The sequence below is a fragment of the Pristis pectinata genome, chromosome 18 (assembly GCF_009764475.1).
Source record: "Pristis pectinata isolate sPriPec2 chromosome 18, sPriPec2.1.pri, whole genome shotgun sequence".
Taxonomy (NCBI): Eukaryota; Metazoa; Chordata; class Chondrichthyes; order Rhinopristiformes; family Pristidae; genus Pristis; species Pristis pectinata.
Genome location: NC_067422.1, coordinates 28,122,821 through 28,146,740, shown reverse-complemented (window position 1 = coordinate 28,146,740; position 23,920 = coordinate 28,122,821). Strand labels below are relative to the sequence as shown.

The 23,920-nt window shown below is 38.2% G+C and overlaps 1 protein-coding gene across 2 annotated transcripts in view; it reads left to right on the top strand.

Annotated features, from left to right (window-relative positions):
- The window catches only part of tbcd (tubulin folding cofactor D), a 202,840-nt gene that overhangs the window by 15,060 nt on the left and 163,860 nt on the right, over positions 1–23,920 (top strand). For both annotated transcript variants that reach the window (XM_052033297.1, XM_052033298.1), the window contains 4 exons: positions 93–239; positions 3,187–3,242; positions 10,510–10,639; positions 18,795–18,840. In XM_052033297.1, coding sequence (XP_051889257.1) covers positions 93–239; positions 3,187–3,242; positions 10,510–10,639; positions 18,795–18,840 — 379 coding nt within the window. The remainder of the gene's footprint in view (positions 1–92; positions 240–3,186; positions 3,243–10,509; positions 10,640–18,794; positions 18,841–23,920) is intronic.

Sequence of the window (23,920 nt, the reverse complement as noted above, 5' to 3'; positions counted from 1 at the left end):
CAAATGGCTTCCAAGATGGTGTTTTGGTTTTCCAAGCTTGAATGTCATTTAGACCTTTTAGTGAAATATAACTACATTTTCGTGTATTTCAGACTTGGGAGACGCGTTACATACTTTTATTGTGGTTATCCATGACTTGCCTACTTCCATTTGATATGGCACGACTTGATGGTAATAATTCCACACTGGAAGGACAATCTAGGACACCCATTATGGATCAGATTTTGAATATAGCAAAGGTAAATAATGCTGTGCAATTTGCTGTTAAATTTGTTCAGATTCTTGATAAGACCACACGTATACAAATCAAAACATTAGAGATAATCATAATAATTGTAGGTGCTAGAAGTATGAAATAAAAGCAGAAAATGACAGAAACTCTCAGCAGGTCATGCTGTATCTATGGAAAGAGAAACAGTTAACATTTTAGGAAACTTTGTCAGAACTTTGCAAAGTTGCCAGAATTATTTATAAGCATGTTAAGAATTCATTTTTCTAAGAGAGAATAGGAGACCACATTTTCTTGGAAGGTAAGAAAGTAAATGGGGTGGATCTTGGAATACAGGTACATAATACAATATAAGTGACAACATAATCATAAGACATACCAACACCAATTGATAGAAATAAAAAGAGTATAAACTTGAATGGCAAGAATGTGGCACTAGATTGTGTGGGGAGAAAAGAAGCTCAGTGTTGGCCAGGGGATATAGAGTAGCTCAGCTGTCCACTGAATTACTCTAATCAATTGCCACTGTTTATTCTTTCCTTGAATAAACAGTGGCAATTGATTAGAATAATTCAGTAAATGGATTCAATGAAGGGGAGCCAAAAGTAATGGATGTACTCAAAGATGAGGATTTCAAATCTTTTCAGGGTTGGCAACTTGGTTTAGATGAGTGACAAGTAGAGCAATGAATAAAATATATTTAGCGCTAAGGTTATTGAGTTAGGTCACAGAACAGTCCGTGATCTCATTCAATGAGGCATTGGGCTAGAGAGGCTAATTGGTCTAAACTTGTTGAAATGGGATTGAAGTAGAGGCAGAGGTAGGAAAATGTTGCATATCTGGCAGTAATTGATCCCTCTGTTGAAGAACATCTATGGACCACATTTTGCTGAATAAAGCCGTATGCTAAGCTCGTAAATAGTCTGGTTCATTCTGAGAATGTGATTAGAGAGACGATGGGAACTGAATGTCAGGCAGGGGCTGAAGGACACTTTTGAATTTCCTGAGCTGGAGAAAGTTGAACTTATTGAGTTACAGATCTGATGAGGAATTTGACGGTTTTGAGGTAGTTAAGGGTGAGTTACTTGAGAAGTGATGACTATATCAATTTGTTATTAATGAAAACTGACATTTTATCTTTTGATGTTTGAATTTGATGATGTGGGGTGAGCATTAGGGTCGATGTGGGGCATTGAAAATCATGGTGCTGAAAATATGGATAGGATGAAAAGCCATTACACTTTTGAAAAGATAAGAATGGATTGTGCAAATGTAGTTGTGTAGGAGCTGAACATTGTTAGAGGATGGGGAGAGATTGAGAATGAGGAATGATAGAGCAGCATAATCACAGATAATATCTGTTGTAATTTTTAGATCTTTATTTGGATTTTAAAGTGGGCCGAAGTTGGATTTGCAGAGTCGTGGAGAAGAAGGGATTGTAGCTGGGAGGCAGCAGCAAGGGCCATATACAGGAAAGATGTAATGGGTAGGTAAATGGTTTTTGATATTGAGTGAGGGACAGTGTCAGGACCTTGGGGATGGAAGGGGATTGAGGGGAAAGAACAAGTGAGATGAAGTTGGAAAAGATATGGGAATACTGTATATGAGAGTTAAAGATCTATGAGGGACAGATGAAGGGAGGCTAGAAACTAAATGGCAAAAAGAGGGATTTGCTTATAAAGTTTTCCATTTTTGATGCTTTGGTTGGTGTTGGAGGGAACAAGGAAGAAGGGTTCGAGAACAAAATACTTCGGATTGCTTTCTAGAATGATCTGTTGCTCTTGCCCCTGGAGGGTAAAGGGCTACAATGTTTGCCACGCTCAAGCCAGATGTCTCTCTGAATGCTGCAGTGAGCTGTGTGTTTGGTTTTCTCAACTTTGTGCTATTCTGACTTGAGGAAGCAGAAATGGGAACTCCATGAGGTACTGATTGCTTTGGGATGAAGGATCAAGATGAATATTTTGTTCAAGCAGTTCAACACAAAATGGTATGGATGGCTGAATGAGGACAAAGGGTTTGTAAATTTGAAAGTAAGGTGGTAGATACACTGGGATATTAACCTGACTCTAATTGTGGATTTTGTTAATGAATATGTGTTAGAAGACGTGAGGAAATGTTGAAGAATGCCTTATTGTCATAAAACCATTAGATATACAGAAGTGTGGCGAGAATGTAGGTAAGGGACCGTCAAGGATAATATTGAGGAATGGCTATTCAGGTAAAAATGGAAGCTGTTGAAAATGAGGAAATGCTAATTAGAGAGGATATTTTGTAGCAGATCAACATATGGCTGATGAGATAATAAGCAATGAGATGTAAAAATGTGAAAATAGAAGGTTGGATGTCTTGAGAATGAGAAACTAACAGAGTTATGCAAAAAGATCATATTGTGAATTAACACATCTTTAGTGTGCCAGATATTTTTTTTATTCAATGATGTGGACCACTGAGATTCTTTAATTTGATTAATTTGTATGTATGGAGATGCCACAAAGAGCGAACGTAAAGATTAGCTTGGTAATTTATTTTTGTTGGTATTGTTTGAAATAGAACAGTTGGCTGGAATGCCAGATTAAACTTCTGCTTGTTGAATAATGTCGTGTGTCCTTTAATCCTACTTGAATTCAAGACAGTTAACTAGCATCCTTGCTTCAGATTACTTTTTTGACCTGGTTAGGGAGAATACTGTATTTGTAAAAGGCAGCTGAGCTGTTTCATTCACTATCTTGTTTGTAAAGATGTGCAAGTTGTTTGAAAGTTGCAAGTGCCCAATCCTTTCAAGGTAGGATGGGGAAAATGAGGTTAATACTGTGTAACAAATGCAGTTCCATGATGGAGTTAGTTTCCAGTCATGCCAAAAATAACCAGAGTTGTACAGACATTTGGATTTTATTAATGTTGCTTTCAATTTAAAAAAATGCTTTCAGTGTATGATAAATATCTTCTTTCAATTTTAGTCTTACCTGACAGTTAGTGACAAAGGAAGAGATGCTGCTGCTGTCCTTGTATCCAAGTAAGTGTTGCTCATTATTTAGATGTTTCCTCTGAATGTGAAAATTTTAATTTTGAATTTCACAAGTATCCATGTATGATTGAACAGAATGATATAAATTGGAAGATCTTTACCATTATTATTTGTACAGACCTGTTTGATTTTGTAAGGTTAATTGCAAAGCAATTGAGAAGTACTCATCCCTTTAAGGAGCATTCATATGAAACCTCTGCTTATAAGATAACTTATGATTTTTTGAGAATACAGCTCAATCATTTGCCTTCCCATTTTGTGCAATGGATTGACACTGGTTCCTCCAAGATGCTAAGAAATGTTTCGTGCTGCAGTAAAAGAGTATGTGGCTTTCAGCAATGAGGCACTCTCCAAAAGATCCTGGTCTAGATAATCTGTGGCATTTCACTTGTCACAAAGTCTTGAAGAGGCTAGAATTCTAACTTTTTTTTGTTAGGGGCCTCCTGTGACAACCTTGACAAAAGAGTATTTGAGATAATAGGCCCGTCAGCCCTGGTGACCAATATTCATTATGCTTCAGCTCTTCTACATATCTGCAGGAAGTGGAAGAGGGGCTGACAACAGCTAAGGTGAAAGAGATTGCAGACCATAATGAAGAACATAGCAGCACAAATAGAACCGAGAGTTGGCTATTTGGCCCCTTGTGCTTGTTTCACCATTCGATGAGGTCACACATGATCTTTTACCTCGGGGCCACTTTCCTGCACATCCCTTTAGGATGTGAAAGTTTATTGATCCATGCCTTGAAAAAGCTCAGTGACCGATACCCCACTGCCCCCAATGTATTAATTCCATTGGTTCACTACTCTCTGGGTGGGGAAAAGAAAATACTTGTCTCTCTCCTGGAGGGTGGAGTGGGTGTTAACCCCATATTTTGAAACCTTGGTTCTAACCCCACCCCCCCCCAGCCAGGGGAAAGATCTGTTCTACATCTATTCTCTGAAACCCATTAAAAAATTTTGTGCTTTGCCATGAGACCACCTTTCAGTCTTCAAAGCAGAGTTAAGGTCTATTTGGCATAATCTCTCCTCATTAAATAAACACACCATTCTAGGAATGTCTACTTTCATGGAATACGCTGCAGTATTTATGTTTGTACTTTATTTGGTTTCCAATGTAGCTTTGTGCAGAGGAGCACTTAAGACTCATGGAAGCACAACAGCGTAGAACTTTGTTCTAATTAAAACAAGTTATCCTAATGGCATTTAATTATCAGTGGCTCTGTTTTTAATTCAACAATTTTTAAAATATATGTTATCTTACTGGTAAAGTAGCACAAATGAGGTTGATGGCCTAATGATACACTGGTAAAATGTGCCACATAGTGGTGGAGTTTAGAATTGCAGCTGTTATTTTGTTGTTTCTATCCTTTGCAATTTTGCCCTAGCAAAGGGTATCAATCTGCTGTGCTTCCAAACATCATCCAATGCCCTGTAACAAAGAAGCATTTGATTATTGACTCAAGGGGATTTTCATTTATTAATATTAGTTCATTGTTTCCCTTGCTATTTATTGGGTAAACTGGAATGTTTTGGTCAAATCCTGTAAGAGTTGAGCAATAGTAATTGAAGTTGTCTGATGGGGCATTCAAATTCACCAAATTTGTTCTGCTTACTTTTCCATAAAGCTGAAGGATACTTTTCCATAAAGCTGAAGGATTGCAAAATACTAACATGGCCAAGTTTATCATCTTGATTCTGATATTTTATTGCTGATTACTAAGAATGAAAGGATTCTTTTGAATGTTTTTGTCTTCAGAAACTATCGATGCAGTGTAAGCTCATTTGTTTACCCTTATCCTCACTTTATTTAGAGGTTTTTATATTTTTCTCTGACTATAACCTCAACTACATAGAAAGTTGTTTAGCTGTTTGATGATTTTGTGAAGGTGTTTCTACATGCTTGGATAAAGTGGCAATCTTCTCTTTTGAGGTTAATTGACAATTACTTTAGATGTGGTGAGCAGCAATTACTTCCCCAGAATAAGAATTCTTTTCTGACATTATTGTAGATTTTACAATAATTGTTTAGGGAGAGGCACAAGACTGCAATCAAGTGTACTTCTATAATAAATATAATGAATTTTTACTTATTCCTGAATATTCTTGCTCAATGATGTACAGATGTAATTTGAAAGCAACTTTATGATCAGCCAGTCTACAACTTGACAGCAGATGGATAAATACAAAAAGAAGGTACAAAGTAAGAGCAACAGTATTGAACAGAAGAATTGTTCTAAGGCATGGTGATTTATTGATTTGTAGATTATTTGACTAAGTCTTGTGCTGGAGTCTTCTGTTCTTCCACACATTGGGTCTGCAAAAACTGGAGAAGTGAAATAAGAATGGAAATTGCTTACAGGCCCACAGACGTCTGGAAAGATAATTTGATGTGTTGAGTGTAGTTCCTTTGTCAGAACACTGTTTTGAGTTTATAACTCAACATTGATACTTACCACATATCCTTATCAACAGATACATAAACACACAAAGGCACCAGTTTGCTAACGTTCTGGCCAAGCTCACTTCAAACCAGCAGGACCTCTTCTGTGACACTGAGCTCTCTATGGAGCTCCCTACACGTCACACTCACTCTCCTTGCTAAATCTCTCGGTCTCCTCACTGAACCTCTCACTTTCCTCGGTCTTCCTTGCACTCACTCTCCTCGCTAACCCCACACTTACTTTCATCGCTAATTCTCACATTTGCTCCTCTCACTATTCCTCTCTTATTGAACTGGTGGAATCTCCAAGTCTTGCCTGGTAAGTGGCCTCCTTCACAGGTGATGTAGCCAGTGCTGGCATGGATTAGTGCATATGAATGACTGAACGATGGGAGGCATACCATGGCTTTCCGCCTCACACAAATAGACACTGGAGCTATGAAAGATTTCTGTGCTGTCATATGGTTTTAACTTGGTCAAGGAAATGAATATTGTTATGTCACCTTTTAAACAACTAACACTTGGCTTATGGGCCAGTGGCCTTGTGGTACAGATATAAAAGAAAACTCTTTCTGCTTTAAAGCTAGAAAAGAGTGAAATGCAGAAATTCCATAATAGTTCACACTTCCAAATAGCTCACATAAGATGGAGAAATGCAACATTGTGGTTTAATTGAAGAGCTAATCCAATACATGCTCTCTACATTTCTCTATGTACATACTGTATAAATGAAAGGGGAGTCTCTCAGTTTTCAAATAGAATATATTGCACAGAAAGTTGACTGTACATGAAGGGGAGGAATAGAATTAGGAATAGAGATGTATTAGAATTCCAATTAATACACACACATCTATACATGAAATAAATTAATATATAAATGGATGATATATTGTAATAATAGTACAGTATTAATGACTAAAATATTACACACATGGAAATTCAGACTGACAAATGTATATATTTATAATGTATGTGTAGAACTGCACATGGTAAATGAGTGATATCTTTCTAAAGATGAGTGTCAGTTGTAGATTGCAGAATATCAAAAAATTGGCCTTCTATCCAGGACACAGCCATTGGATGCTCAGATTCCCATCTGCTTTCAAATCTTGTGGGGAAAAAATTGATTCCTAAACAAAGTTAATGCTGATAATTGTGTATTTTTTTATTGATATGAGTGTTCTTTGTGTAGTCCACTGTCCTCAGGCTTTCTATACATCTATATATGATTGAGCAGATATAACAAAGCAATTTATGTACATTCCAGTGCTGCCTCTTTTGAAATCATTAAGGAGATCACTTCAATGTTTTTCTTGATGTCAGTTTTCTGCAAGGCACAACGTAGCCACCAGACATGTACTATGTTCATAAAAATCTATATTAATAAAGGTCTACAGTTACAGGAGACTATAAAGTGTTCATAATCAAGATGAAAAAAAATACTAAGCTCCTGGACATTCTTTGGTATACACTGGAGTTGTATATTAAAGATGCATTTAAAAAAAATCAGTGCAGAATAGACAAAATTAAACAGCTTGAAATATTTTAATATTAACAGTAACCTAAGGTTACAAAGTAATTTTTTGAAACTCAGTTAATTAGTACACTTTTAATTGCAAAAGAATTACTTGGAGCAGAAAACACTGTTGAGAGCATGCCATTGGCATGCACTGTTGAGGTGTATGTTGCATTGGATTTATCGCACAAGGTGACCGTTGAACTCCATTGGGAATTTGGCAAGGTTGGCTTGCGGTGAGGTAAAGGTGAACATTGCGGCCATATGTACTTAGAAAATGGCCAGCAAAGAGCGTTTTAAGAAATTTATACCAGAGCTCCAGGTTAACTAGTCATATCTGCTCAGTGTTCCTGTGCACTTGTTTACTTTTTAAAAATTCAGAGAGTTCCTTTTATTTGTCAGCATAAATCAGCCTCTAGAATAAAACAGAGTTGTTAGAAAATATAAAAAATCTGTAAAATATCTGAAAAATAGATTAATTTCATCTTAAAATAAAAACCAGGTTCAGACTTTTAATGGGATATGTGTATTCTTGGAAGCAATTAAATTTACATACAGTCTGTTCATGCAACTCCAGTAGGCCAAGCTGCTTTCTTAAGATCTGGACTTTAAAAGGTGGCTGCTGGAGAGGAGGATGGCCTCTTCAAACTTGATAACAACTGTCAGGAATCTGACCAATGAACTCCATATTTGACCATTGGATGTATCATTAAACCAATTAATGGTATCCTGAAGAAATGCTTCAAGTGTTAAGAACATGTGGAGGGTTCCTTCAGAATGTACAAACCAAAGTTTCCAGAATTATTGTAGTGTGCTTTGTATAGCATTGGGTAACAAAAAGAACTGGGTAAAGGGCTTTGTAGATTATCCTGTGAGGAGGAAGAAAATATGTGATTAGCTCACATTGTTGCCAGTTGTGGCTTTATTAATGCATGGTTCATTGGATCATGTCTGGTATAGGCTTTACATTGAGATTTCCCATCCCAAATACTTTTGCTCAGTTATGAAGTTTGATTCACCAGGGAGGTGTCACTGAAATATTAGAGGGCTTTTAACAGTCTCAAATGCAACATTTAATTTCTTGGTCCATTCAGAAAAGAGAGAGGCTTCAAACACTGTCTTCAGATTGAAGCTTCACAGACTGGGATTGGGTGCATGTTACTGAGGTCTCACCAGGCTGGCTGCTGGTTGACAAACATGGAAACATTCCTGAACTTTATACGCCACAGAAGGATATGCTGAAAGTGAATGTGCTGTCATATTTCCCACTTGACTAACCTTATACCATCCCCTTCTCTTCCCACCCACCCAACCCCCCCCCCCCCCCCCCCCCAATCTCAAATCAATGCTCCTAGCATATCATCTGGTAAACATCTGGGCTCAGGTGTTCCATCGAGTGATAGTAGATAATTGAAACTACTTCCTTGGTCACTACTGTAATGACTTCCTGTCATTGAACAGAGACTCTATACAAAAACAATGCTAGATGTCAGAAGGCATTTTTGTGAAAAACAGGAAATATTTTAAAAGGCAAAACAGATTTTCACTTACTTTGAATTGCAGTAGATATTTTTTCATGGACATGATGCCTGAAGGAAAAATATCTAGAAAGTAGAAGTATTACTTGAATGGAAAATATCTTTTCATGGAGAACATCTTTGCTGTTAGAAAATTATATTCAGAATTGAAGTTGCAAACAGTTTGTTGGAAATGCTTTGTGGCAGTTCCTGATATTAGTTTGCAAAGCCTAAGTCACAGTGGAATTAGTTATGATTATTTTGACTATGTGCAGTAAGAACCATTTAGCACCATCTGGTGGGGAATATCATTGAGAACAATATAAAGTTTGGCAGCAGGAAAAGAAAAAGAAGATGCAATTTTGTTCATCAGTGCAAAATATGTGACAATTGATGGGTCAGCATGACTGATATGATGACCTCATTCCATCATTCATATATTTAATTATGTAGGTATAGTCATTAGCTTTAAGGCAACAACAAATAGTTTGAACAAAATTTTGTTGAGTTATTAATGTACAAGTATGTCAGAGCATACTAGCAAAAGAAACATTGTCTAGTGACGCTGACTTCTAAGTAAGCCTGTTTGATTTGAAGAGTTTTTTTTTGCATCATTACTGCCTGTTAGGCAAATAATGTACAATATATGCTATAACTACTGGTTCAATGACGACGTATTTCATGTCATGTTAAGGCGTTGTAACTGTTGAGTCATGCCCTTCTTGTTTTTGAAATTGCGGATCTGTTGGCAAAATTTTGTGCTTTGCTTCACTTTTGGTGGTCTTTGTAAATACTGTGTACGTTTTATTTCCTGTTGTGGCAATTAAAGTTGTTTGTATATTAATGGTTTGTATCTTGCTGGCTATTTCTGGCAGTTGTTAATCACCATCAGTATTCTGCCTTTTAAATTGCCGTAAATTAGTCAGTTCACTCCTTTACTGGGCTCTGCAGAGCCGAGTCTTACTGTGTTTCTCCAGAATTATGCTGGAAAATTGCCCCAATGATTGATTTCAGCAGTGGTTAAAAGACTCTAGATTAGAAAGCAAAGGAGAAAGTAAATTATGATTTTTTTTAAAATTTGTTTTATTTTTTAAATTATTTATGTGTTGCAGATGTTTTTAACTTTATTTACTTCAATTTTAATAGTTTTTAAAGAGATATGTAAAAACTATTAAAAATCAATTACAGATTTTACGACCAGCAAGGCTTTGTCTCTGCTCTCCTGGTTGTCAAAAATTGTCAGAGGTGTTTTGGAGAGCTATTCCCACTGAGACCACACTGCTGGTATTTGGAATGCGGAGAGCCAGTTAGGCATCTGGATCATGTATATAGACACAGAAATATCCTGCACATTTGTATGTGTATCTGAGCATGCACTGCTGATTCTTTAAATGGTGAAATTTTGAACTAAATAGAGGATATTTACTCCTAAAGGAGGAGAAAACATTGATTGACCTCTGCTTCCAAATTGTAATGTGGAAATGTATTTCTCCTTGCATCTAACAGTGATTATACATCCCGTTTGCACCATTTTACAAGCACTTAACCTTGAATGGGTAAGCAGTACATATAGCTGTTTATGTAAGCTTATCTCAAGGGTAGAAACTACTGGATTGTTTAAAAAAAGGAGATTGTGGTATGCTGATGGGATGCAATGTCTTTGTCTTAACATTTCTTGTCCATTCTGCCTTTATACTGATCTGAAGGATTAAATAATTAAATACAAATTGGTTTATTTTAGAAATATTATTAACTTAGAGTTGTTTTATGTTCCGAACAGGTTTGTAACTCGCCCAGATGTTAAAGAGAAGAGATTGCCAGATTTCTTGGATTGGACATTGACATCATTATCCAAAGCGGATCAGACGATGGAAGGCATGGTTGTGATAGATGGAATGCTTCAGGCTCTGGTAAATGCTTGATTGCTTGAGCCACCTTTTAAATAAGAAGACTGAATATTTGAGTAAATTTTTTATTGTTCATGGAAATTTATGTCCCAGAAAGAGAGAGAACCAGAGTTTTCAGATTCCGACAAAAGGTTATCAAATTGAAATGTTAACTTAATTTCTCTCTACACAGATTTTTAAAATATATATCTGTTCTTCAAGATCTGGGCCTCACTATCAAAGCCAAATTTATTGCAACCATGTGATTTGCCTGACCATTTCCAGAGGGCATTTAAGAGTCAACAGTATTGGTGGCTAAATAGCTAGATGTTGATCAGACTGGTAAAAATGGCAGATTTGTTCTCCAGAATGACATCTGAATTGGATGGAATTTTGCAGCACTTTGATCGTTGTCATAACAGTTATTAACCTGAATTTAAATTCCATAGCTGCCAGGGTGAGATATGAATTTGGGTCTCCAGATAGTCCGATAATTTAACACCTGCATCTCACCTTGTGAGTCTGATAATTTAACACCTGCATTATTACCATATCCTGACCTGCTTAGCATTTGCAGCATTTTCTATTTTATTTGTCCTCTGACTCCTTCATTTCAAAATAAACAACCCTTGCTTCTCTGATCTTTTGGGTAAAGTTTTCCAGTCCTGGGAGCTTCATTGTAAATCTCCTCTGTTCATCCAGCACTAAAATAAAGCCCTTTAGCTTGTGATATAACTGACTTTTTGTGCAGTTTGAGCACAGCCTCTCTAGTTCGATGCATTTTGATCTCAATTACCCTGGTTTTGAGTTCTGTATCTTGACTAACAAAGCAAAGTATTTCACGTGTCTTTTTAGCTTGCATGTCCTGTTAACTTCAGGGATGCATGGGCAAACACTCTAATTCTGTTTGTGTACACATTTTTTAGTATCCTTGTATTTTTTGTGCTTTCCTTTGCCTTGTTTGCTCTCTCCAGATGTATCAATTCAGATTATTTGGATTGAATTCCATTTGCCAACTTTTCCATCAACCACACAGCAAATATTTGCATCATACAAACTTCATGATCATACACCAACTATGTCAAAATCATTGATCTCAACTTTCCTAGTGAGAGAGGAAATTTAAAAACAAAAAATAAAGCAGGTGTTGTAAATCTGAAATAAAAAAGAGAAAATACAGGTAATAGCAGGTCAGGCAACAGTTGTGGTGAGGGAAGCAGTTAACGTTTCAGGTTGCCGACCTTTGTTCAGAACTAGGGAAATTTAGAAAATCGGTGTTTATTTTAATCTGGGGAAAAAGGGGAAGTATGGAGAGTACAAAGGTAATATCTGTGATAGGATGGAGATCAAGAGAAAATGTGTGCCACAGATGGGTATCAGCTGAGAGAGGATGGTGAATGCAGGGGTCTTTGATGGGTCAGCTGGAGTTTGTGGGGGGAGAAGGGATGTCTCAACATTTTGAGTCAATGACCTTTCCTGATGGGGAGGAGATAGTTGTTGACCAGGCTTGTCAGCTGGTTCTCTCCCTGCAGATGCAGCCAGGCCTGCTGAGTTAATGGTAGCTAATCTGTCTGATGGAAGTGTAAGGAGAGAGAAAGATATAAAAATATTGCTCTGGAATTGTTTCCAGTTGCTGGAAATCTGAAATAAAGGGAAATGCTAGAAAAGCCCAGCAAGTCATGGAGAGAAAACCCTTCTTAATGTTGAGTCATCATGTTGCATCAGAGCTGCTGAGACTAAAAAGCAAAAAACTCTGGAAATTTGAAACAAAAACAGAAAATGCTGTAAACACTTGGCAGGCCTGGCTGCATCTGCAGGGACGGAACCAGCTGACAAGCCTGGTCAACAATTATCTCCTCCCCATCAGGAAAGGTCATTGACTCAAAATGTTGAGACATCCCTTCTCTCCACCACCCCCCACCCCCACAGACTCCAGCTGACCCATCAAGGACCCCCAGCATTTGATACTCTTGCATCAGAACTGGCCAGTTCTGACATTGTTGAATTCATTGTTGATTCATAATTTGGATTGAGACTCCATTAGCAGCTGAAAACACAATGGGTACTTGAGCCAAGGACTTCTCCCTCAACCAGCATCCCACCACACTAGATTCATTGGTAATGAACAACTCATTAATTCTAAACTCCTAATTATAAAATGGCTTCACCATAAATAAAGATTATAGTTTATTATTGTAAAAAGAAAAGAGACTATAGGATGTGATAAATTCAGTTGCCAAGAAATTCTGGAGGTCCCAAATGCTGCCCTGGATGATTTAGTGAAGAGTCCTGTAAACCAAACCTGTGGCACTGCCCTACCAATCTTCCTCAGTGTTTTGTTTGCTACCATGTCGCATCCTGCCAACAATAAACTACCAATGGAGCTTATCTTCAAGACTAAAGAGAAGCTGTTCAACCTATGGTGAGTACACTGGAAGCAAGGTTAGCCAAACCTCAGTAGCTAAGCTGCATTTTGGACATTTTGCTTGTTTCTGCAAGAGCTCAAAGGCTGAGCCATTGTTGATGCTTTCATGAAAGCATATAAGAATATGGGTCTTGCACTAAGTATCTGCACGATAAAGGTCCTCTATCAGTCTTCCCCCATTGACTATAAAGATCACAGCGAGACCCTGAAAAATGTGCATTACTTCCCACATCTTGGGAGCCACCTCTTAGTTAAAGTGCACATTGGTAATGAAATTCACCAGCCCCTTCAATGCACCAGCACAGTTTTTGGTCAATTGAGGTAAAGGATATTTGAAGATCAAGATGTCAGACTTGGCCCAAAACTTGTGGTCTTCCAGGAAGCAGTGATCCCTGCATTCCCAAATGCTTCTGCGTAAGTAGGCATCGCAAGGCACTGGAAAAATACCACTAATGCTGACTCTGCAAAATCTGTATTTAATTTGGAAGGACAACCGAACCAATGTGAATGTCACCACCCTGACCAACATCCACAGTATTGGGGCCCTTGATATGCTTGGTCCGTTCTGTTGGGCAGGCCACGTTGTTCGCATGCCTGACACCAGACTCCCAAAACAGACACAATATCCTGAGCTATGTCATGGGATGTGTTTCCCATGTGGACAGAGGAACAGATTCAAGCCTGTTTGAAGAAATCCAGTGTCCCTTCTATTTGCTGGGAATCTCTGGCCCTTGACCACTCAAAGAAAAATGAGCTTTGGGTGAAGTTGAGAATTTTGAGGACATGCATCAGGAGTGCACAGAAGCCCTCATGTGATGAAAGGATCACATGATTTTCCAAACTAACTCCCCTCCCCCTCTGCTAATACCATTAGCTGTTACCTGCCCCATTTGTGGAATGGTTTGCGGTTTCTACTGGTCTCGCTAGTCACTTCAAAACACAGAAGACTGAAGTGGAAGCAAGTCATCCTCAATGCCAAAGGATTGCCTATGAAGAAAGAAGTAGTTGTAGCTGTCAGTGATAGTTTCAATTGTTACGGACTCAGTGAAAGTCCCTTTAAGATAGAGAGTGTGTGTGTATGTGTGTGTGGGGCGTGCTTACGTCAATAGAAGATAAAGGACGTAATGACGTTGTTGAAGAAGTTAGAAGAAGAAGGAGAGAGAGAGAGAGAGAGAGAGAGAAGGGAGAGAGACACCAGCCTGCTAGTTTTCTCTATCGATGGATGAGAAACAATAACTGTGTCTGCCACTGAAATCCATGTATGGAAGTTGGAAGTAATCCGGTGGAGTTCACTTTGTTGCTGACCTGTAGAAGGAAACAGGTATTTGTGTGTGGACGACCACGATTCGGATGCTTTTCGGGGTGAGGAAGTCACTACCGAGTAAACACTGAAGTGTCGTTTGGGTTCCATCGTGGAACATTTGGATTTCGTATTTACTCTCTCTCTGTTTTTCTACGTCTAATCTTCTGACAACGGTGGTTGTTGAATAAGCCCTTGCTCATGTTTCACCTTATGACTTGCGGAACTGAACTTTAAGAACCATTCCGGAACTTGGAGTTTGGGACTTTGTCACACACACACACACACACACACACACACACACACACACACACACACACACACACACACACACGAAGAGTTTAGTTTTGGGGTTAACGTGCGAGGTTTAACATTTTTGAATTCTAACATACTAACATTTTTACTTTTATTTTACGTATTATCATAAGTAGTAATTAATAAAATAGTTTTTAACACTGAATCATGCTCAGTGTGTTTCTTTTGTTGCTGGTTCGTGACACAATGGATGGCTCCCTGCTTCAAACTTCAGTTGCACATTTTTGACACTGAAAGTGTGTTGGCTGGTACTACTCTTCCCAGGCATTCAAGGAGTTGGAATAACCAGTGGCCCGAGGTTCCATCACTTCTGTGCTGGAGGGAGGAGGGGATTAGGGCGCTGGCATTGGATCCTGGATCCTGATTAATGGTTCAGGGTATGGTGGAGTGTGGTGGGACATGGAGATCAAGGTATACTGTGAGGGTCAGTGCAGTGCAAGGATGGAATGCCTGATGGAGGAAAGACAAGTTATTATCTGGCAATGATGCCAGTTTGGTCCTGTGATAGTTTGTCTTTGGAGTCCCAACTTTTTTATTTTAAGTAGCTGTAGGTCCAGGTAGTAGTCCCTTGTTTATCATGGCATATATCATTGACTTAGACTTCAAGGCTGGATGATGGATATGGGGGGTGGGGGGAATGGACATGACTAAGAAGTTTGCATATGATACAAGAATTTGCTGTGTGGTTGAAATTAAGGATAAAAGTTGGCAATCAATAGACTGGTCAAGTGGGTAGGAAGAATGGGGAAACCATTAGGCCACCATTGAAAACATCTCCACAAGACGCTGCCTCAAGAAAGCGGCATCTATCATCAAGGATCCCCACCATCTTGGTCATGCCCCCTTCTTACTGCTACCATTGGCAGGAGGTGCAGAAGTCTGAAGTCCCACACCACTAGGTTCAGGAACAGCTACTTTCCTACAACCATCAGGTTCTTGAACTGACCTGCACAACCCTAATCCTATGTCAGCAACAGAACACTATGGACCACCTCTTGTACTACTGTGGACTTGTTTCTGATTGTGGTTTTTTTTGCACCAACAGCTTGTTCTTTTTCTTCACTGTATAACTTATGTTTTGTGTGTTGTCTGAAAAACTTGCTGCTGCAAATTTTTCATTGTACCTGTACCTCACCGTACTTGTGCATGTGACAATAAATTCAACTTGATTGACACTGACGTGACTTATGCAACACTGTATATCAATAAGGTTTTCCATTTTGTGTGTTGTGATATCAACTGCGACCATGTTTGGGGCCTTGGATATTGGACTTCCCCTGCCCATCAGCTGTTGAAGTGGTCTTTGCTGCCGGACTGGTTGCCCCTCTCAAATGTCACACTGGTCTCCTTTCGCCTCTCACATGCTGCATTGGCCTCTCCCTTGCTCTCGGTTTACGTCTCCATTCTTGTTAGCCTAGTATTTAAGACCTATGGTATGGAAGCTTCAAGTTTTGGTTTGCATATATTTCTAACTTTGCAATCAAGGTAGCAAGTCTTCCCATACTGCATGCAATATGAACAGCATCGGTCAGGTGGACAGATGACAGTTTGTGAAAAGATACTGTGGATTTTTTCAAGAAGTGTCATTTAAAACAGAAGTTCCCCAAAGGGAATGAGTGACACACACCAAATAAATGGTTTAAAATAGATTTTCTGTAATAATCACATGGGCAAAATAGGAGCAAGGAATTAATTTGCACTTGTTATTACTAAAACAGGTATTGATTTCTATATCTATCATTCTTGAAAGGTTGTTCGTGGTCCTCAATTGGGTCACCCAACCCTTTATTGCTATACATGATGAATTGGGAGGTTGAATAACTTGTTTCGAATATGGTTGTTTTTATCTTGATGTAGCTTGAAGCATTGTGTTTCGTTATGAGATTTTGATCCAGTATCAAGTGAGAAATTAAAGTATGTCAAATGATATTGTGATATTAGCTCAGTTAACTATAAGTTGTTTTCTTGTCAAAAGTCAAACTAATATTTTTAAATGAAAACCCCCATGCTAAAATACTTATGTGTAATTTTATAGCTTGTTTGTGATCACATTCTTGTTAAATATTTCCGTAAAGATACTTTGGTCCTAAAAAATATATAATTTAGGAAGAATTGTTTTAGGAAGAATAGTGGTACTTATGCACCTGTTTTGTAAAAGAATGTAGTGCATAGCCTTGGGTTTAGTTTCACTAATCCATACCTGTAATTATGTTTGCAGCTGCAGCTTACAAATACCTATTATGGTAAACTATTTACCTAGGTGGGGTTAACTTTTCAGAAGTTTGTTTCAACTGCTGCTAACGAGTTTCTGAACAGGTATCTTTAGAACCCGAAAAATATCTCTTAATATAAAAACTTGGCAGTGAATGTTGGCATTCATTTAAAAGTGTCCTGAAGAGGAATTGAATGAATATTCTGCCTTTTCCATGGGGCTATACTTGCCTCAACACTGAAGCTGCTTCTTAGAGTCACTAGATCAGCTATCCATAAAGGTCCAACTTTTGAATCTATCGTCTGTGTTGAGAGTGTAATATCAGGTAAGGCAGTGGAAAACCGCTATTAGTTGTCATGGCACTCCTTCGTTACTTAGGAGAGTTGGCTGTGATTATTGCTTCTCATCACCTTTTAAGTAATCCCTGCTTGCGGTGTGGGGTGAGGGGGGGAATTAAAAAAAAGCTACTTAAGCAAGAAATAGTGAGTTGTTCATCAGCCTAATCCCAAGGATTACAAAGAGCTGAGGGGGAAATCTGGTGAGAAAAAGAATGAGGAAAAAAAATTTGGATTTCCTTCTCTTACCACATGCTGTCTCTGGAACCATGTCATGACATTTACTTATGATGAGCAAAATGCCCTTTGTAATAGCGGGTGGAGTCTCTTATACAAGATAATTGCTTTAAAAATTTCAGTGGAAAAGTTGAGTCTATTGTCTAACATTTTGCAGGTGAACATACAAACTTATTGTTTAAACTAAGTGAACCCAATAAGCAATGTATGTAGAATACTTCAATAAATAAAAAAAGAAGTCAATTTTTCTGAATGAATTTCAGAGATTCCATTGAGGAACACTTTTAAAAAATCAAATAAGGGACAAGATTCTCTTGGTCTCTATTTATTACCCTTGTCCTATCTTGTATCAATATCAAAATTATATGAAAAATAACCACCCAAGTAATACTCATTTGTTTAGCATGTTTTGTATTCACATATTCTGATGATGTTTCTATAAGATTACTGGTACCATGTTTTGTGATTCCTTCATTTTAGTTAGACTTACATCAAAATTGAAAGTAGTTTTTGTATTATTTACAAAGACTGCTTATTTACGCTTCCTAAATTTTGACCAATTCCACTGCTGAAGTGGTCATCTGTGACTTTGTTACTTCTAGACTTGACTGTGCCTATGCTCAACTGGCCATTCTCCAGGCTTACACACAACATAAACTTGAGCTTATCCAAAATTTGGTTTGTTGGATTCTAACTTTCATTTCAATAACTTATCACCTCAATTAAGTTTGGCAATGCCTTCGTTTTAAAATGTTCATCCTGTTTTGAGATACCTCTGAAGTCTCTTGCTTTCTCTCTGCAGCCTTCAGCCCCACAAGATTTCAAGATGTGTGTTCCTTTACTTGTGTACAAATCTTCAGCTGTTTCGGCCCTTACTAAATCTTTCTGCCTGAATAATTTTCATGTAGATTGAGACAAAATATAAGACAAATTTTGCACCCTAACAAAGATTTGGGAGTGAAGGCATGATGTGCATGTATTCTTTACAGTTCTAAATGAAAAAGAAATTGTTCTCAGTTTCTCTCTTTCAACTTGTATTTCAAATGACAGCAGCAAAGTTTACCTCTGGTCTCAATTGCCTTTTGATAGATGTCATCAAAGAATTTTGTTGAAGAGAAATCACTGCTGTTCTTTAATACATTTGAAGTTTGATGCTGTATTCCTTACGAAGGCTCAGTTATGCCAGAACCACATGTCATGATCAGAATAGAAGAAGCCCAGGGAAAATTAAGTGACTCACTTTTCTCCTGATTATTGCTCAGAACCATGGATTGGTTCCTTTTTAATTAATGTGTATGAACGAGGACTTAATTGTACAAGTATATTTTAAAAACTTTTCTTTTGTGTATTCGCAGGCTCAACTGTTCAAACATGGGAAAAGAGATGACTTTTTACCCTTTGGTATGAGAGTATACTTTGTACATATTTTAATCAAATTGGGATAAATGACATAATTATATGACAATATAATTATATTTTATATGATGTTTGTAGGGTTATGTTTTGCCTGTGTGATCTGTTATATTTGGATACACAAAGTGATCTTAAGTATAAAAAAATCTTTGGGCATTGAGTCAGATTTTTGCTTCATTGTTTCAGTCATGTTCTTCAAGGATTATCAGTGCTTCTGAAACAGCTTTTTAAATACTTTTTACACAAGTTTTAGTTTACACAGCCAAGGTTAAATTATATTGCAATTGAGAAAAATCCAAATTATTGTAATGTTACCAAGTGCAAGAACTTGACTCATTGTTAACATAGAAAAATAGGAGTTGGCCATTCAGCCCTTCATGCCTAATTCATTGAATGCATTTAGATCCATCTTATATACCCAATCTCTCCCCATAGCTCTTGATATCCTTTGTATCTCGAAATCTATCTCCTTAATAATGACTTGGCTTGTACAGCTATCTGTGGTTAGAGAATTCCACAGGTTTACCAAGTGAAGAAATTTCTTTTCATCTCACTCCTGAACGTTTTGGTCCCTGCTCCTTCAGTTCCAGACAGCCCTGCTCCTTCAGTTCCAGACAGCCCAACGAGGGGAAATATCCTCTTCACATCTAGCCCCTTGAGCCCTGTCAGAATTTTGTATATTTCAATGATATCTTCTTCATTTCTTCTATATCCTATAGGCCTAGGCAAACTAAATTTTCCTCACAGGGCAATCCTGCCACCCCAGGAATCAGTCTGGTGAACCTTTGTTGTATTCCTGTATCGCAAGTTGCACACAATACTCTAGGTGTGGTCTCTTCAAGTCTCTGTGTAATTGTAGTAAGACATCCTTGCATCTATACTTAAAAACCCCCCTTGCAATGCAGGCCATTTGCCGCCTTAGCTGCTTGCTGCACCTGCATGTTTTCTTTGAGTGATATATTTATAAGGTCACCAAGATTCCTGTGTACATCAACGTTTCCCAATTTATCACCATTTAAGTAATATTCGGCCTTTCTATCTTTCCTACTCAAGTGGATAATGTCACATTTATCTGTGCTATACTGCATCTACTCTGGTCATGTATTTGTCAACTCATTTATCTTGTCTAAATCACCTTGGTGGCTTTTTGCATCCTTCTCACAACCCCATCCAGTTTTTTGTTGTTGGGCACACTTGGAAATATTACATTCAGTTCCCTCATCTAAATTATTGATTTATTGTGACCCAAGCACTTTATCCTGCAGTACCACACTAACCACTGCCTGCCAATCTGAAAAAGTTTCCAGTTGTATGGACCCTTAGAAATTGATTATTTCCTGCCTTCGACTTCTCTTGTACATCAAGAGAGTTAGATGGATTCAAGGAATCTAATTGCTTAAGCCAAAAAAAAATGATCATGTAGTTCCTTGAGTATGCTAAAAATAGTTTTACTCAGAGTTTAAGAAACATATTGAGCCCTGCAGGAGAAAAGGGTGTGATAATGATCCAAGCTGTTGTTAGGGGAGATATTAAAAACTTGGCAAGATGTGTTTTGTTACATTTCTAAGGTGAAGAGGCTTATGGAAAAAAGCTTAGGAATTGGATCCAGGTAACTGAAACCTCCTGCCATTTTGGGGCAAAGTAAGAAAAGAATATACAGAAAGGAGAATTAGAGCACAGGAATGGAAGAAAAGGGGTGCAATTGAGGAAAAGGTTTTAGAGGTGCATTGGGAGAAGGTGATTGATTTCTTGGTATAAAAAACAAATAGGGGTTTACTGAAAAACTGCCTTTATAGCAGAACACCTAGCTTACTCAAGAAAGAGCAAAAGGAATAATGCTACATTGAATTCCTCAGAGGAACTTTGTTTGAATATCCATTGATGGTATTTGTGGCTCTGTAAAAAGAACGTTTCAGGCCACGTTCTTGTGAACACAAAGGTTTCTGAAACCCAAAATGTGAAACATTTACTGGTCTTAGTTCCAAGTCAAGGAACTTCTGATGTAGCTCCTCGTCCAATCCCTCAACATTCACTAAATAACTCAGGCTTGTGAATGTGTGCTCATGTGTTGCCATTCAAATCGAGAGGCAAGTTTTCCTTCTCCTATGATGAATCTGTCCCTAGATTTTATTGAGTGATCTGATCCCCTCATGATATTGACTCTGGCCACCAGTGTTATCAAAATGGAAGATCTTGCATTGAGCAAGAGGGAATACATTTTTGCTTCAACTATGTCATGCCTCCCAAAAACAAATCTTCTGAAGCAGTTCGTACCTTATATAGTTGGCGGTGGTGGGGTGGGATATATGCTCAGTTGATTCTAGAGATTTGATTTTGTACTTCTTTCTAAAAGGTCTAAGCTACAGTCCAGAGAAAAGCATAGCTCTTCGGTTTCTCCCATCTCTATCATCCTGTTCGATCAACAGAAAGTTTTTTTTCCACCTTTGAATCGGTTTACTCTCTCGGTGGCCTAGTGTTTTTTTTCTACAAGAGAGCGCAAAAGGAGTACCCTGATGGCATTTTATTTATTCTCAATGCCTATCTGTTGATGAAGTTGTTTTTAGTTGAGTTATAGAGTCATACAATACTGAAATGTGCCCTTTGGTCCAGTGATTCTGTGCCCACCATCAAGGATTCATTTATACTAATCCAACACTAATCTGATTTTATTCTCCCCACATTCCCTTTTACACCCCCCCCCCACCCAGTTTCTACCACTTAACCACACTCTAAGGGAAATGTGCAGTGGCAAATTGATGTACTAACCCACACAACTTCGGGATGCAGGAGGCAACTGGAGCATCTGGGGGAAAGTCACGCAGTTACAGGGGGAACATACAAACTCACACAGAGAGCACGGTCGGGGTCAGGATTGAACCCAGATTGCTGGGATTGTGAGGCAGCAGCTGTACGAGCTGTGCCACTGAGTTTGTTAAACCAATGATTTCTCATGGAGCACTTTCAGCGAGTGAGGATCAAAAATGCTGGGTGTATAGTTTGGAGGTTAGGTACTGGTCTGTGCAGCTGTGAGTGAGCCCTGAAATTCTCATAACTTGCCCAGTGTCAGGGTGAAGAACAACATCTTGGGGCTGAAGAAGAAAGGTCGACTTGTTTTTGGCCATAGGGGAATCAGTGACAGAACAACGAATGAGGTTCTGATGAAGAAGTCTCAGCTACTCGGGTCCAAGATTATATCTCTTGGTTTCTACTTGAGCCATGTACAAATTGGCATTGGGTCATTAAGAATAACAAGATGCAAGGCTCAAAGATTGGTAAGGAAGATGTATGTTTCATTGCATGGGGCAGATCCACTAATGTTAGTGAAAGGATGAGTTATTTGATTTGGATGGGCTTCACCTAAATTGGACTAAGACTATGTTCAAGTGAATTGAATACGTAGCACTTCACCTAAGGCTGTACATTAAAAAGTGATGGTTGGGAAAGGAAGGGTTCTGGTGAGGGGGAAGTGTAGAGAATTAGAGGCGACGTGATGATAATGACAGAACAGGGTAGAAAATTGGATAATTTTAATTGGAGTGTATAAGGAAGGGACAGAGCATACAAACTAAAGGTTATTTCTCAACATGGAAGGAGGTCATTTGCTCCATTGAGTCTGTACTGCCTCCCAGACCAAGTCTGTCATTCCCATTCTCCCACTTGTATCCTTCTAACCTATTCTCTCTCTTGTGTCCATCAACGCCACCTGATTCTCCTACCAGCTACTGCACTAAGGTAATTTGCAGTGGCCAATTAACTTAGCAATCATCACATCTTTGGGATGTGGGAAGAAGCCAGAGCACTCAGGAAACGTGCACAGTCACAGAGAGAGTGCAAACTCCACACAGGCTGCACTGGAGGTCAGGATCAAGCCTGGTTGCTGGAATGTGAGCCAGAAACTCTATTAACTGTGCTGTCCTGATTACCTCCAATTAATCAGATTAGGGGGAAAAAAGTGAAAAGGGAACATGGAAGTATGTTTATCTGAATGCTTGCAGCATTTAGACCAAGAGAAGTAAATTAATAGCTGATAGAGATATGAACTGATAAATGTTACAAGTGACCAGGAATAGGAATTAAATATATGAAGATACTTCTAGAAGAGATCAGTAAAATGGAAAATGGTAGCCCTGACAATAACAGAATGGAAGAAAGAAAATAGAATGAATCTTAACCCAGCAAGTCAAAAAGTGGAATCAGTTTGGGTGGAGTTTTACAACAGCGAGTGGCAAAAAATATTGGTGGGAATGGTGCATAATCCCCAAAGCTGTAATTGACATGATATAAATCAGGAAATTAGAGGTGCATGTAACAAGGATAATACTATAATCATGGAGGACTGTAATCTACCTACAGTGGGTAAACCAAATTGGCTGTCATGTAGAGGACAAACTTGTGGAGTGTATGTGAGGTAGATGGTTTCTAGGTTAGTATGTTGAAGACCTGAGTAGGGAACAGACCATTTTAAATCTAATATAGCAATGAAAATGAGTTCATTATTAATCTTGTAGTTAAAGGAACTTGATGAATTTCAGTTAAAGATTGACAGTGATTTAGTTCAGTCTGAAACCAAGGCCATGGATCCAAACAAAACAAGAAAAGAGGACATAAAACAAACACCTTGAAATAATGGAGAACAACAGGAATAGAAAGAATGAGGAGCTAAAAAAAACAACAATATGTTTGGGGGGGTGGGGGGGAAGTAATGTTGGAGAAATTAATGGGACTGAAATATGATAAATCTTCAGGACCTGATGACCTATATTCCAAGGTTTTGAAAAAGAAGTAGCTGGAGATGGTGGGTGCAATGGTTGTCATCTTCTAAAATTCATTAGTTTCTATAAAGGAAGGTGGAAAAATTGTACCACCCACTATTTTAAAATGGAGGGAGAGAGAGAGATAACTACAGACTAGTAGGCTTGATATCAATAATAGGGAAAGTGTGATGATCCATTTTTAAGAAACTGCTCGTATCAAGAAGCAGCTGAGATACAGCAAAGGCTGTGGGACCAGATAACATCCTCACTACTATTGAAACTTCTTGCTAATCTATTCCGTTACATTTACATCA